General features: G+C 37.9%; 1 protein-coding gene across 2 annotated transcripts in view; it reads right to left on the bottom strand.

Annotated features, from left to right (window-relative positions):
* CAP2 (cyclase associated actin cytoskeleton regulatory protein 2) overlaps window positions 1–14,648 on the bottom strand; it is a 67,246-nt gene that overhangs the window by 14,925 nt on the left and 37,673 nt on the right. For both annotated transcript variants that reach the window (XM_057424363.1, XM_057424364.1), the window contains exons 5-7: window positions 8,661–8,804; window positions 8,342–8,427; window positions 6,509–6,614 (exon numbers count right to left, since the gene is read on the bottom strand). In XM_057424363.1, coding sequence (XP_057280346.1) covers window positions 6,509–6,614; window positions 8,342–8,427; window positions 8,661–8,804 — 336 coding nt within the window. The remainder of the gene's footprint in view (window positions 1–6,508; window positions 6,615–8,341; window positions 8,428–8,660; window positions 8,805–14,648) is intronic.

Raw genomic sequence — 14,648 nt, 5'->3', positions numbered from 1 at the left:
GATCTGCAATTTAGTAGATGAAACAGCTGACTTACAGGGCCTGTAATCTTTGTGAGTTAAAACACAAAACCACAAAAACCAGGCCAAGCTCTTTTCTAGTTACCGGGCCTCAGGAGAATTATTTATCTTTTGAGTTTTCAAACTTTGAAGCCTTCTGCCATTTATCACCTGTTCAGGATTTAAAATGGTGCTTACATCTTCACAGTTACTCAATGTTTTACACAGCCAAGGTCTTCTAAATCATTTGAGAACTGATAATGTAATTGTCAACAAGTAATGTACTCCGACAGACACATTAAAGCATCTTTTAGTTACATAAACATTCAGTAAAAAGAAGATCAATCCCTTTAGCAATATAATAAAGTTTTAATAGATGTATCTCTTCCTTTTTTATCTATTTTACATACTTGCAATTCTCCTTTTCTGCTGGAACTAGGCTGCATTATGTTACAGGTCAGGTTGCATTTGACAGCTGTTGTCAAACAAGCCTCTCCTAGGTTCTCCCTTAATGCATCTGAATGGTGTTTGGTAGTGAGGTTAAAAGGACACTGTTGATACCCAGTAAAGACAAACATTGTCAGCCATTGTTGGGGTAAGGGAGTAAAACTGCTTTCTTTCAAAGGGACTTGGATATAATTGAGGCAGTCTCCACCAAAGAGGCAACTATTGCAGAGTTGCCAGGATGGCCAGTTTCTTAATTGACAGTGTACCAAAAACCTGAGCATTGCCTATTGTCTGAGAAAGAAACAGCAGAGGTTAAAGGATGCAAACTTTTCAAGTAAAAAGTATATGGAAATAGAGAAAGGAATGGAAGGGGACAGAAAAAGAGAGGAAAGGCTATGACTAAGAAAAACTGACCACTCTGAAAATGTCTGCATCTTATCCAAGATACAGGCATTTAAATCAGTACATCTGTGCTGCCCTTACTTCTATCTGAGTAAGGCCCCTGGGAGTGCAGTTGTGGCTGTGGCTGGAATTTGGCACTACAGTTTTGACCTTTAGCTTTAGTGAGGTGGCTCAGACAGTGGCTGCTTGGTAAGTGGGTCAAACTAAATATAGCAGAGAAGAGATACTGGAAGGATAATAGGAGGCTTTTGCCTGCACAAGTTGGTCTTTTGCAGCTTGTTCACCTCACTATGTAGTGAGATGATGTATTTCTGGGAAATATTTTGGTAGTACAGGAGGGAGACAGGGCCATTTTGTAAGAAAATGCCTGGAGGTGATTATTTAGAATGAAACGGCCAAAGTTTGTACTGACAACTAGTATAAATTACTCAATTACGCTAACGTAGGAATTAGGATGGTGCTTCTTGGTGTGCAGCCTGTGGAGAATTTCAGTTTTTAAAAAGTGTTTTTAGAGTGCTATCTAATGAGTTAGCAATGTTTCTAAAAGATGTTTCAGGAAAAAAAAGACTGGAAGATACTGTATTGGCTTAAATGGGAACAGGATATAAATAAATCTCAGCTGCTTCTGAGATATAAAGATGCAGACTTCCACCTAAGAATATATTTTGATTTTTAAAGAGGGGGAGACATTTGTCACTTGAGTGAAATTAGAAACTAAACACTATAATGAAATTCACTGCTAGTTTGTAAATATTTCCTCTTTGTAAAAAATCCTGCTGGCAAAATTTGTTCTAAAATGTCTATTGTATACAAAGAATCTAACTACAGATCTACCTGCAACTGACAGAAACATTCAGACAATTATCCTTGAGCAAGATTTGTTTCTTAACACTTATTTGATGTACAGGAAACTACAGCAATCACCCATTATCACTGGTTGTTTTCTTGCCGAAAAGTTAACCTGCAGAAATAGGAGCAAAAGTTTCACTTCCTCCAGCTTACTCATGCAGTCCTTGTAGCAAACAAACTTTTATTAGGCATTCTTGCGAACTTATATTACAGCTGTTCATTTCTTTGGACCACCAAAAAACAGCAGAGGGGGAAAAAAGAGCCATGCTTCAATAGAGTCTCTTCTGTAGGCAAAAAAAACCCAAAACAAGCAAACAAAAAGACAGGGCACTTGCTGTTTATCAGTAAGAGCTGAAAAAAGACACAGATTACTGTTACAGATATAGATTTCATGTGAAGTCAGAAAGTTGTAGCAAAAAAAATGACAGTTGCTGCATGGGTAAGATGCTACACTGGGCATTTAAAACATTTCATTATAATAACAGCTTTTGCATAGGACTCATTGACATCTGAGAATATTGTATCTGGTAGCAAATTAAAATCTGCAAATTTCCATTAGGTTGGTAATTGCTGCTGTTCCCATTTTCAGGATGGCTAACTTGAGATTTAGTGAGCATAGTGAGTATAGTGAGCTGCCACTCACCACAGGGTATGTGTGGCAGAAGGTGGATCATATATAATGTAATGAGCTACAAAATTACACTTAAGGAAATACTGTAGATCCATCTGACTTCCACTGACAAGCATACGTTTTCTGACATATCTACAACCAGTTAATGGAAATGAATACTTCAGATCATGGTGAAAATACAGAATGGAACCTTTTACTCTCTGGGACAATCCTCCTCACAAACATACATGCTTTAAATATTTAGTTTTCTTCTGTGAGCACTGTACCAACAAATACCCTAACTGTATCCATCATGTCTTGAAATGCCTGTAATTTACATAAGGCCCAGTTTTGTACCACTACTTCATACGGTAGCAAAACATGCTCTGATACACAAAGGTCTCAAGGTCCTTAACACCACTGATTTCTTGGCTTTCTCCTCACACATTCCCACACATTTCAATGTTCTCAAGTGGTAAAATATTGTCACACACCTTATTCACTCCAAAGTGAATAAGAAGAAAGCATTGTGCTAGATTCAAAGATCTGTAAGCATCTGCTTTTATCATAAATTTATTATGAAGCTGATAGAGGTAACCATTATTGCCAGAGCCTACTGCTTAGCTATTATTTCAAGCTTTTGCATCTGTTTTAATGTCTGTCTTGTAATTTATTAAGACATTTCTTTCACTTTCTTGTAAAATGTCTGCCTGCGTGCTTACTGCCAGAGCCAGGAACACTTTACTGTATGCACTACTGATATGTTCCAAGGTTAACTGCAGCTGCCCTGTGCAGCTTGATGGAAGGGTACAGGAGGGCACAGCTTTGGGATACTGCCATAAAGCATGGCCAGAACCATGTGCACCATTGCATACAGAACCTATAGGTAAAGAGGCCAACTTCCCATTAAAAACTCCTGTCCCCTCCTTTTTGGAAACCAAGCATAGTTGCGTGCAGACAGATGCTCCTGGGGTTTTGTTGCAGTTCAAGCTATGAGAATACAGCTCTGAAAGAAGCAATAGTTATTGTTCTCCCTGACTCTTTACTCTCTTTAGAAACAGCCAAATGTGTTACTTAATAGCTTTTTATATAAAGCTTCAAGCAATGCTCTGTTGACTTCTGCAGCTGTGAAGGGTAAACTATCGGTATAATGTACTTTCATATCTTTTATATAGGCCAAAACCTGACTTTCTTTCTCTCTTTCCAGTAAAATAGCATTTCTGCATCAACCTTTCCCTTTCATAAATGTGCCACTTTCTTAATGCTTTGCCAAATGCCTGCTTTTTTCTTTTATGCATGTAAGTAGAAGCTGCTGTGCGCAATGATTAACAACTGTGTCTGGCATATATCTACAGCTTTTATATCTATTTCTGTCTAGGCCCTGATTCTGCAGACCTTTATGCTTCACTTCACACAGCATGAATCTGCAACTTTCACTCTCGCTTTAAAATGTATAATAAAAATGAAATTATCACTTGGGTAACTCTTGCTTTCTTAAATATATCTGTTACCAAGCTTCACAGAAATATTTAAACAACATTTAAACAACAAGCTATTTAAACAACCTGCTAATTTGATGGATTCTAATTTCCTTAAATTCACATAGAATTATGAAGTAAAACATGAAATAAATCATGAAGTGAAAACCCCATGTAATTTTACATGAAGTAAAACTTTAAAAAAATATACATCCATAACAATGTGTTAGTAATTGAATTTAATATTTCTGACATACATTATATGAATGATAATTTAAATGAGCCATACTTCCAAGTCAACTTCCAGATCTGAGTGATATCTGAAATGAGCGAAATCAATACTTCAGATGCTGTAATGGGCTTATCACTCATGATGGAATGAGCGCTGCTGGCAGGAAGCTATGCTTAATATTAACAACTCACACCCGGATTTGTATTCAGCAATTTTTTGCAAAACTGAAGAGAGGCAAATAAAAAGATGCGATGGATAAACAGAAAGATGAATGGGAAATAACAGGAAATAGAAATGGGTATAAGATAAAATGAGAATTATGGGAAAGAATGGGAAATAGAAAGATGAGTATAAGACCAGTCAAATATAATTTGCAACAGTTACACTTCTGAGTAAGACTTACCAGTACCCATCAGCACTGAGAGTTCCTCCAGTTTAATCAAATGGCTATAACAAATTTTTATCTATCTTACAACACTATTTCCATACATGTAAAGTTCTATTAAAGATGAAGAGGATTCCTTCTCTGTATTAGCAAAACTAAATCTGTCCCAGATTCTCACGCTAATTCGGCTAACAAGGTACTACAACTTCTTTTCCTTATCTAATAATTTAAAAAACATTAAGTCTTCTCACATTGCTGATTATAATAGAGTAGAATGCAGCAAGTGTGAAATTTTGTACGAAATTAAGGAAGAGAATCACATTTAATATTTTAATCTTTTACTACAGAAACCTACAAGGAAGCAGACAATTCCAGTCTTCTAATTTATCATGTTTAAGCATTTTTGCATTACTTCAAACTAAGAAGTACAGACAGATTATCTTCTCTCCTGTGTTCAAACTTGCACTTGAATACTTGAGTACTGTAAGGCCTTGTACGATAATACCTAATTGTACAAGATGTGAAGAGAAAGTTGCATAATCTGTTGCTGAGTACAAGTAACATACATTTTCTTACATGGTTATCTCCCCAACATACATTCTCTTACATGGTTATGAGCTCCATACATGGGGAGATAAAGTAACTTTTCCAGGTGCCACAGAATGACACAACAGTTTCAGTTTGAAGGAACTTTTGAAGATCACCAGTTCGATCCCCCTGCCACAGACAGGGCCACCTTTCACTAGACCAGGTTGTTTAAAAACGCATCCAGACTGGCTTTGACCACTCCCAGGGATGGGGCAGCCACAGCTTCTTCAGACAACCTGTGCCACTGCCTCACCATCCTCATCATAAAAAATTCCTTCCTCATATTCAATCTGCATCTACCCTTTTTCAGTTTAAAACTGTTGCTCCTTGTCCTCTCACTATAGGACCTGGTAAAGTCTTTCTCCGTCTTTCTTATAAGCCCCCTTTATATATTGAAAGGCTGCAATAAGGCCTTCCTGGATCCTTCTCTTCTCCAGGCTGAACAAGCCCAAGTCTCTCAACCTTTCTTCATAGGAGAGGTCTTCCATCCCTTATTCCATGTTAAAATACATTCCATCCAAAAGCTCTACCTCACTTCCCTACTTCCTGAGTTCTTAACAATAGGCTGGTCTGGTAATTAAATTATCTGGTGGCCTATACATCATTCAATTAAAAAAAACAAAACCAAAACCAAAACCTATATATAAGAAATTATAAACTTGGGGTGAAAGACTGCATATGTGCATGTATGTGAGTGCACTGGTAAGTTTAGGAGATGATAACAGCAAAGAGCTTGGTGATTACATTTTAATATACTTCAGCAATTCTCCTAACCTGATCATACACATGAGCATGTTACTAGAATGATACAGAATATTACATCAGTGTAGACAGTGAACATAAACTCTTACTTTTATACCCAAAAGAAAACTAATTCTTCATGTTTATACATCTTCTAGAAAACAGTATTCATGGCCATCATCTTTCTATGCATCTCACATGTAACACACAGAAGATGTTTATATAGAGATGTTTATAAAATAGAGAGCATAATTAGGCATAGTTATATTTACTTTATATGTATTTCAGAAATTGTTTCTGTATGCATAAAAGTTTTATACAGATAGCTAGCTATGAAGTAAGAAATAGGTATGTATCTCTTGTGCTACTTTTTCCTGTTACTGTATCTCTTTTCTTTAGATTCTTTCCACGCTTCTTCTCATTTCCCTGTCATGTTCCCCCAGTTTTCCTTTAGTCTGGCATATCCTTCAAATTTCTGGGGTTTGTTTTTGTTTCTACCTTATACTGGAGCAGGCCTGGAGAACCGTCTGCCTCTCCTCACCATCTGCAGCTGGAAATTATGGCTATAATCATCCCAAATCATTCTTCCCTCTTCTGCCAAACCTGTACCTGAATGGCCTGACACATCTACATGTCTTTCAAAATTTTACTGTCTTGGCTGGGAAGTCCATGGACCATAACTTTTGCCCTGGACTCTATTTTTCCTGAGCTAATGACCTGCATTAAAAGTCAATCTGGTTACTGGCTATGGTCATCATGAGGAAGGAAAGAGTACTTACAGTTTTACTCCAGGTGAGACCTGTGGTATGATGCTCTTTGATATAAGCTTGAAGCTCAGACCAGATGTTCAGATACGACTTCACCCAATCAACATGGCGTGTGTCACTGTAAAAACAGAGACAATACTTATATGTGTGAATGTACTTAAAACCTGAAAGCACTGCTATTCTTGCTTAAAGCAGGTAAAACCCAATGTCTGCCTTAAAGCCATGGACAAATCAGTTAGCAGACAGCCAGCCAGCCCAGTGCTGAAAATACTGAAGCCTACTACGTTGGAAAGCTTTTAGATCCTTCCATAGACAAACAAAGGCAAAGGATGCCTCTAGCACAGAGTGATTCATGAAGGTGCGTCATCATTCCAATCAGGCTCCAAGCCAACTGAAGCAGCACTAAAGGTACATGGAATTGTGCAGCAGCCTCTCAGACCCAGTTTCAGGGTACTGAATTTTAGAAAATTAAACATCCATGGGTTCTGTAAAGCATTCTAGTTTCCAAGTTCAAATGTAGCCAGGGTAATACTGGATCATGTTATAGTCATCAGACTAAAATATTTATACATCAAGAATTTTTCAAGTACAAGTCACAGTTGGCTCTGGAAACATTATCTGGAAGGCTTAGTCTTCTTATGGGACAGTAAGTGAAAACAAGAAATATGGAGAGAGAGAGAGAAACTGCTTGTAAGATTAAGTCCTTAGTTATGAAAAATTATTACTAAGTAGTGATGGCTATGGACTGGATGCTTGCAAGGATTTGGGTGTCTACCTCGTATTTATTTCCTTTGGAGTTTGATTCTTAATACTGCTGAGGATCTGAGTCAACAGGTTTAATCCAAAGCCTACTGAAGTCAAGGGAAAGCCTTCCACTACTTTGGAAGACATTGTGAAAAACAGGAAACAAATTCCTTATTAGGGGAAGAACTAAATACCTAAATAATGTAACCTGTTTATAGTGTTAGGTAAGACATTTTCTTCTTCAGAAGTACTAAAGCTGTATTCTAAATATCTTCAGTAACCCCAGGGGGTACTACCTTCAGTAGGTAAACTAAGGCTTTGGGAATAATACATAATATATATAAAATATAAAATACTATATATAATACATAATATATATTTAAACCTAGACAATAAATAGAAATCTATACAACCGGGTTTTATATAGATAAAGTTTTCCTCACTAAAGAGGAAAAACTCAATAGCAAATACTGTTCTTCACTGGGATAGAAAAACCAAGATCCAAAATGTGGCTTCCAAAAGTTTCAAATCAACGTGATTTATACATGACTTTTCTAAGAGGGCATAGAAAGGACCTGTATTTTTTTCTGTTTTGCTGTCAGCTCACAAATCTCATTCACAGAACTTTTTAATGAATTCCTTGTGCTCTTAAAAACAATCCAGTGGTACAGAAAAAAAAAATCAAATTGGTAGCTATGAAATTTAAACGCTCTGTTGCATATATCTACCACCTAAGTGCACACTTTCAAGCAAAGAGCAAGAACAGCCACAGTATGAGTGCACAAATGAGACAAAGATGCACAGCAGCTAGTTGGCCACACACTGATATGTAAATATACGTTTACATATAAGCTTATGATGCTGTAATGCCAGAATCCTGTCGCTTGCAGAGATGGAAAACCAGCGCCGCTGGTGCTGCTGCCATTCTCACTGCAACATGCTGCGGGTCAAAGATGAGGAGAAGAAAATATACTACTGCAAGCAGATTTTATCAAATGCTTTTTAGTTTACAAAATGCTTTCTGTGATGGCATTGTGAACCCTGTCTGTATGGTTAATACTCTGTTCTCTGGCTACTAGATAGTGGGGCTTGGCAACATACCTGTGCTTGTAGTCCTTTAATACCCTGTTAGTATAAAAGGTAGCAGCATCATTCATCTCCTTGACATAAGGGCCTGGTTTAGGAGACTAGGAACATCAAACCATGGTAGCAGGAAATAACAGAAGGAGAAAGGAAGTAAAAAATTAGTCAGATACTTTCCCTGATGTATCAGGTATATTACAGAACACCTTCTTGGGTGTAGTAGACTGAAGAACCATGCAGATGAGACTGCAGAGTTCTGCAAGATTTGAAACTATTCTGGGCCACGCCATCCAGAAGCACATTTACAACCCTTCCAACCATCCCGTGTGTCACTCACCACTGCTATCCACCCAAGGGCAGGTATGCTTTCACTGACGGCTGAGAGGTGGTTGAACATTTTACTCCCTCTGTTCCTTTCTCTGAAGTTCTGGATTTCCTGAATCTTCTCTGATATTGGCTTGAGAAGCATTGCCACCTCGTTCTGGGGAAAAAAAAGACAAGACGACACTGCTGTTACAATGGGTGGTCCAAAATCACCCAGTGGTTTAACATTGTCCTCCTGCCCATTGATTTAACAGCTGGAAAGAAAGGTCAGCATATTCTCTACATTAAAGTAACAATTTAATTATCTTCCTCTGGTTGCATTGGCAAAATGCACAAACATTAACTATTAATAATGTGCTACAGCAAAAATTTTTCTCAGCACTGGCAGCATTTTTACATGCTGCTCAGGTTAAGACCCATGGAGACCCCATAGCTCAGAGTTAGCAGAATGCTTCTATTTTTCGTCTAATATCCCTGGAACTTTTTGGGAGGCTTTATACTGGCTTGAGTTTTTAAGTTATTAACCAAGTTGTTCTTTCTATAGGAAACACAAATTACTTGGTGGGTTAAGTAAGTGGCCTCTTATCATCTGGCAACAAGACCGAGAAAGTAATACACTGAAGGCAATACCAATTTCAGCTTTCCCTATCGGTAAGTTTTAGTGTTTTGATTTCCTTTGGCTGCAAGTACTGTGGAAGGATTTCATGGGAAACATACTGCCTGCAAGCTATGGCTTGGGGAAATTCTCCTGCATTAAACAGAAATGAATGGTATCCAGGGGAATGACTGTTGAGCGGAAGGAACAGTGTCTGGAGTGAAGAGAAAGGCAGAATGAACGTAGAAGCTATGCAGCCTCTTTCCTGTGCAAAGTGAATGTTAATCACACTGGAAAAAACAATTTAGAGCACTAACTTACAGGGAAGAATTCTTCCACCACTCAGAAACAGCACACTCAAGGGCAAGGAGTCATTAGTTTACAAGCAAAACAACCGCTGTACCCTGCAATCTTACAGAATGTTTCTATAAAATCAGTCCTGTTCTTTACTGCAAAAGGATGCCTGCAGAACCTATATGATGTCCCACCAAAGAGATTTTCCCTGGCACTTTACTCAAAAATCACTTAGGATGTAGCTGAACAGAATTTTTTCAGTTTTTTTTCTCACCTTTTCTCAGGACTACTTATTTAATGGAACTAAGTGCTTGGTGGAGACAACTAATCCTCATATTCTTGAGCACTAATGCTGTCATGACACATAGCAGATGATGTGCACAGATGTCGTGCTTCATCTCTGTCATCTGTGAGATATTTCTTTCCATCCTTCCACAAGACCTCAGCTTTCAGAATTTTATGTTACCTTAAAATAAGCATGTCTGCTATGGCTCAGCATAGGTCAAAAGACTCCAAACAAGATGACAAAAAGAGGATCTGCATTTTAAAAAGAATTTTAATCCAACTATGGAGCCTAAATATTTTAGTGGTTATGTAATTTTGAGAAAGGCCTATGCATCTGTAACGCATGGGGATACTTGGTCTTTTCCTACAACAAAATGGATTGGAAGAAAACAAATATTTACAGTCTTGCTGGGAGACTTAAAGAGTTTTTGTTGATGGCTTAATGACCAGCGTAAGTCATTCAGTCTGAAAAAGCCCTGAAACCTCCATGATTTGTAGTTCTCAAAAGCTATTTTGTTGCCATAACACGATAAAGTCTGCAAGAATTCTTCTTTCTAATTTTTGCTTGTTTACAGCATGCTGCAGCTGGTCGTTCTTTCTTATTTTGCAGGGAAATCTTTCAAGTATGACAGTAGTTAAGAAAACTGAAATTTAAGAAAGTGCTTGTTCTGCTTTGATATTATGCCAGTTTTTCCTCCCATAAAGTTTAAGGGATATTTACAGTCCTTAGCTTACTGTGAATCTTCATGGCCCAGTTCCAGCCAGAGAGAATATCAGGGCTAAAAATACAGCTTGACAGATGCCTGGTATATCTAGACAGCACTGTGAAGCAGCACGTTTCTGTGGATAGGGCACAGAAGTGGGAGTCCATAAATGGGGGTTCTCTTTGCAGCTCTCCCACCAAATTATCATCAGGTTTCAGGAAAGCTGGTACCTTTCTGTGTTTCAACTTCCCCATACAAGGAACTGTTTTATTCTGTAGAACACTTCGATATCGACTGATAAGGCAGCAAAATTAGGGCCAAACGTTTTCCTTAATGGTACCATAAGACCCACACCTCCTCCTACTCCTCCTAGAAAAACTCCTAACCACTTTTGTGTGGGTTTTCTATCAGTGGTACAGACAGAATTTCTATCCCTCATAACACAGCACTTAACCTGTTCAGTCAATCAAGTGTTTATAAAAATGTAGTGGATTTATGTAATTTCACAGAAAAAGTGTCCCATGGGAACTTTAAAGGTGATATATATATTGCTAAGGAAAGTGGCTCAAAGCAGTCATTCATTTGGCACTGCAGTGACACCAGAAAGAGCCAAGAGGAGCTTGAGGCTTTGCTGAGCTCTGTCTCACATGAGATGGGCAGATCAGTCCAGCCTGCCTTCCCCTTGCTGTGCTCTCAGCTTGTTCGGCAATGGCTGCTGCATGCCTGGCTGCACAAAATGTGCATGAGTTTTTGTGCAAGCTTCTCATGATCCAAGTTTCTGTGTTAGGGTTGGATACCAAGGAATACCAGCCTGCAAGGAATATCTTCATTGAGTCCTGTCTCCCTGCAATCAGTTCTAAATTTCTAGTTAGTGATTAAACTGCAGATGCATGATAGTGTATATGGCATATGGGTGTAGAAAGGTTCATTAATTCTGGCATTAATCAATCAATCAGTCTTATTTGGCTCTACAATGCAGAACCAGTTGTGCTGAGAGTTCTACAAGAATAATCTCTTTATTGCAATGAATATTAAAACAGCTGATTGGTAATAACATTATTGTCTATACTTTATCTCTAAGACAAAATGAATTCAAGGAGATGAATCAGAGCTGTTGGAAAAATCTTCAGCATGCCTTTGGCATGTGCTAGATAAAATTTCATGTCATTTAATACACAGCACATTTGTTTAACAAAAATTTAAGAGTCTTTGTACAAACACCACTTCTATTATAATACCAGTTTTGCTGAAATGTTTAAAAATGCAACAGTGGAACAATTTAGAAATATCAAAAGTAACTCCCAGTATGCCTTTGTCCTTTTCTATGAATTATTAAAATCAGATGGTCTTTTAAGATATTAATACCTGAACAACCAGCCAGCTTTGATCCAAGTCTTACAATTCTTATTAGAAAATCAATAGTAGACTACAGCAATGATAAGTGACAACAGTCCAAGAAAGTTACAGCAAGCAACAAGAACTGCCTTATGCTTTGACTTCAATGTCTCAGCCCAGTCTCATAAAATGACCTGGCATACCAGTATTTCAACAGACTGCACCAAACAGATTTTCTTCTTCTCATTTTTGTAATACTCACATAAGAATTTCCCCAAATGACAGGTTTAACAGGACTGGGGCACATGGATTTAATTCAGGAGAATGGCCAAACTTCTGGCAGTTATAATTCTTGTGATTTGCCTGTGAAATCACACTAAACTGAGTGGCTTGCTTAAACTTTGGCTGCTTAGCCAATGATTACTTGAAAACCTCAGCTTTAATTTGAGAGAATGGGTATTTTCTCAGAATCGTTGTTCAGAAACCTTCCAGCATGAATCACAAAGGCACAAAAACCAGCAGGTAAATAAAAATACAGTTTTTTAAGATCTTATGTATTTTTAAGCTAATTTTACATGGGCTTGAGGGTAAGGTTGTTTACTGAAGAGTTTTTATGTTGATGGGTGGCAACACAATTCAGACCTCACTATTATACTGTTTAAATCAACCTGACCTATTATGAAAAAAACATGGCAAGAGAACAAATACCCTTTTAAGTTATGCTAACTGAGGGGGTGGCAACCTTTGGCATAGGAGCAGTAACAGAAAGCTGAGAGCATTTGGCATCAGCAGCCCCTTCATTTTTTTCAGCTGCAACCAGAACAGCATGACTACGACCTTTATTCCAGGGTCTATGTTTCTGTTCTTTTCTTCTGTGAGCTCAAAATCACCATCATACCTACGCTGTATTTTTCACAAGCAAGTTTGAAACATGGAGTTGATCTGAATTGGCTGTCCTTGTGTATGTTGGCAAGTAGTGCAGCCTAATAGGAATGGTTCTGTAGAGCAAAACAGTTGGTGCTGAGGACTGACATTCACACTACATGTGTTTGTTGGGGACTATTTTGGACTAGCTGTAAACTGCGGTTTAGGTGCTGTCTGGGAGTGTATCTTCCATTTCACTTCATCAGAAAGATACCCATTTTGTATACCCTAAGACTTCTCTACAATGTGAGTCACAGTATAGTAAATGGGACTGATTTAAAGAAAGAATATAGTCCCACTGTGAATTAAAACAGTAATGCAGACACAGCCATTATATCTGCAAATGCTTAGTACAGTCCAATCCCACATGTCACCCTTTCAAGGGATGAAAGATGCAATGGATAGCATCAACCAGACTCAGTTCTAAAAATGTAAAAGGTGAGCATCTGCTCTCAGCTGAGTCTTGATTCTCTCATTGTAAATGAAGAAAGAGATTCCCCTGAGGAATTCTTCCTACCTATTAATAGATGTTAGAAGACTAGATAATAGAAGACATTAATAGATGTGAAGAATGTACTCTAGAGGTTCTGCCATTTACTGTAAAGAGAGCCTAGAAAGACACCTTACACAACATGCCTGCCTTGATAGTTAAAGCTGATAAGCAGAATCCCATCCAGTGTCTGTAAGAACACAATACGGGTAACTTCAGTGACCACCAGTAAGATGCATTTCAGCTTTGAGTGGCTATGATTCTAGAACTAAAATAGTTTTAGATTAACTATAATTTCCCATATTTTGTATTTCATAATAGGCAATCTGTAAAGAAGACTTTAAAATTTAAGTTAGTCCTTTTTTGTATACACATGGTTTAAGAAAGGCTTGTCTTTTTTGTTGTAGCTGTGTCAGCAGTATGAATGGAATCAGCATTCAGATTAGGCCACGGAATAACCTTCCTGTAAGCACAGAGAAAATGTATTTTTTTTCCAGAGGTGAATCTAAGCTAGTTGGTAACTTTTGAGACCCCCAGTGCTGCATTCAGAGACCTCAAATGCTTACTTTTTTTTTCCCTTTTCATTATTACTTTCTAAGTGCAATACTACCAGCTTATGTTGGCAGCTGCCAAACTGTTCTTTTAGCACTGCCTATCTCCATCTCTCCTTGCAGAAAGTATTCCATATTTGCTACCACAGTTTTAAACTTGCAGTGTAACCAACTGCACCTTAATCCAATGCTTTGCAAGCATTTTCTGATTGGAAGTAGAGACCATCAGTGAGATCTTTCTCTAAGATCATTACGTTCATGTACCTCTAGTATTCCGGTATTTTCAGTCTTCAAAAGTCTCCTCCTACCTAACTACACAGACACATTCATTTATTCTGGTCTCATTTGCTTAGACTGTAGCTTTTCAACATAGTGATGTAACAAGTGCTTCATTTGTTTGTCAATAGTATAGGTTCTGCAACTTCAACTCACTGCTATGCAACAGTAGGACTACGACCCAGAGAGACAAATCTGCAGTAATGTCTGGTCAGCTTCATTAGCACAGAAGCTCAGACACATTTGTGTGCTTCCAAAGTGACCTAATTGGTATTTGGCTTTTATTCCTCTTAGATAGCACATAAATTCTCAATCTAACAGCCAGTATTAGCTGTAGCAATTTTGTGCTTTGTGGAAAAAAAATCAGGGAAGACCAAACCATACCCCACATCCCAGATTACTAGTTTAGTCATTTATGGTTTTTTTTTTTAAATGCAGACTCATAGTGAGGGCAAATGGAGAGAAAAGTGAAAGACTTTTAAGCAGTGGACAAATCCAGGGCCTGATGTGAACTGCATGCTTCAGTCTACAGCAGTGCAGAATCACA

This window comes from Pezoporus wallicus, unplaced genomic scaffold (genome assembly GCF_028554395.1).
Source record: "Pezoporus wallicus isolate ANWC-B61680 ecotype Strahan unplaced genomic scaffold, APGP_CSIRO_Pwel_v1 contig_5485, whole genome shotgun sequence".
In the NCBI taxonomy this organism is placed as follows: Eukaryota; Metazoa; Chordata; class Aves; order Psittaciformes; family Psittacidae; genus Pezoporus; species Pezoporus wallicus.
The sequence above is the reverse complement of the archived record's forward strand: the minus strand, read 5'-3'. Positions and strand labels throughout refer to the sequence as shown.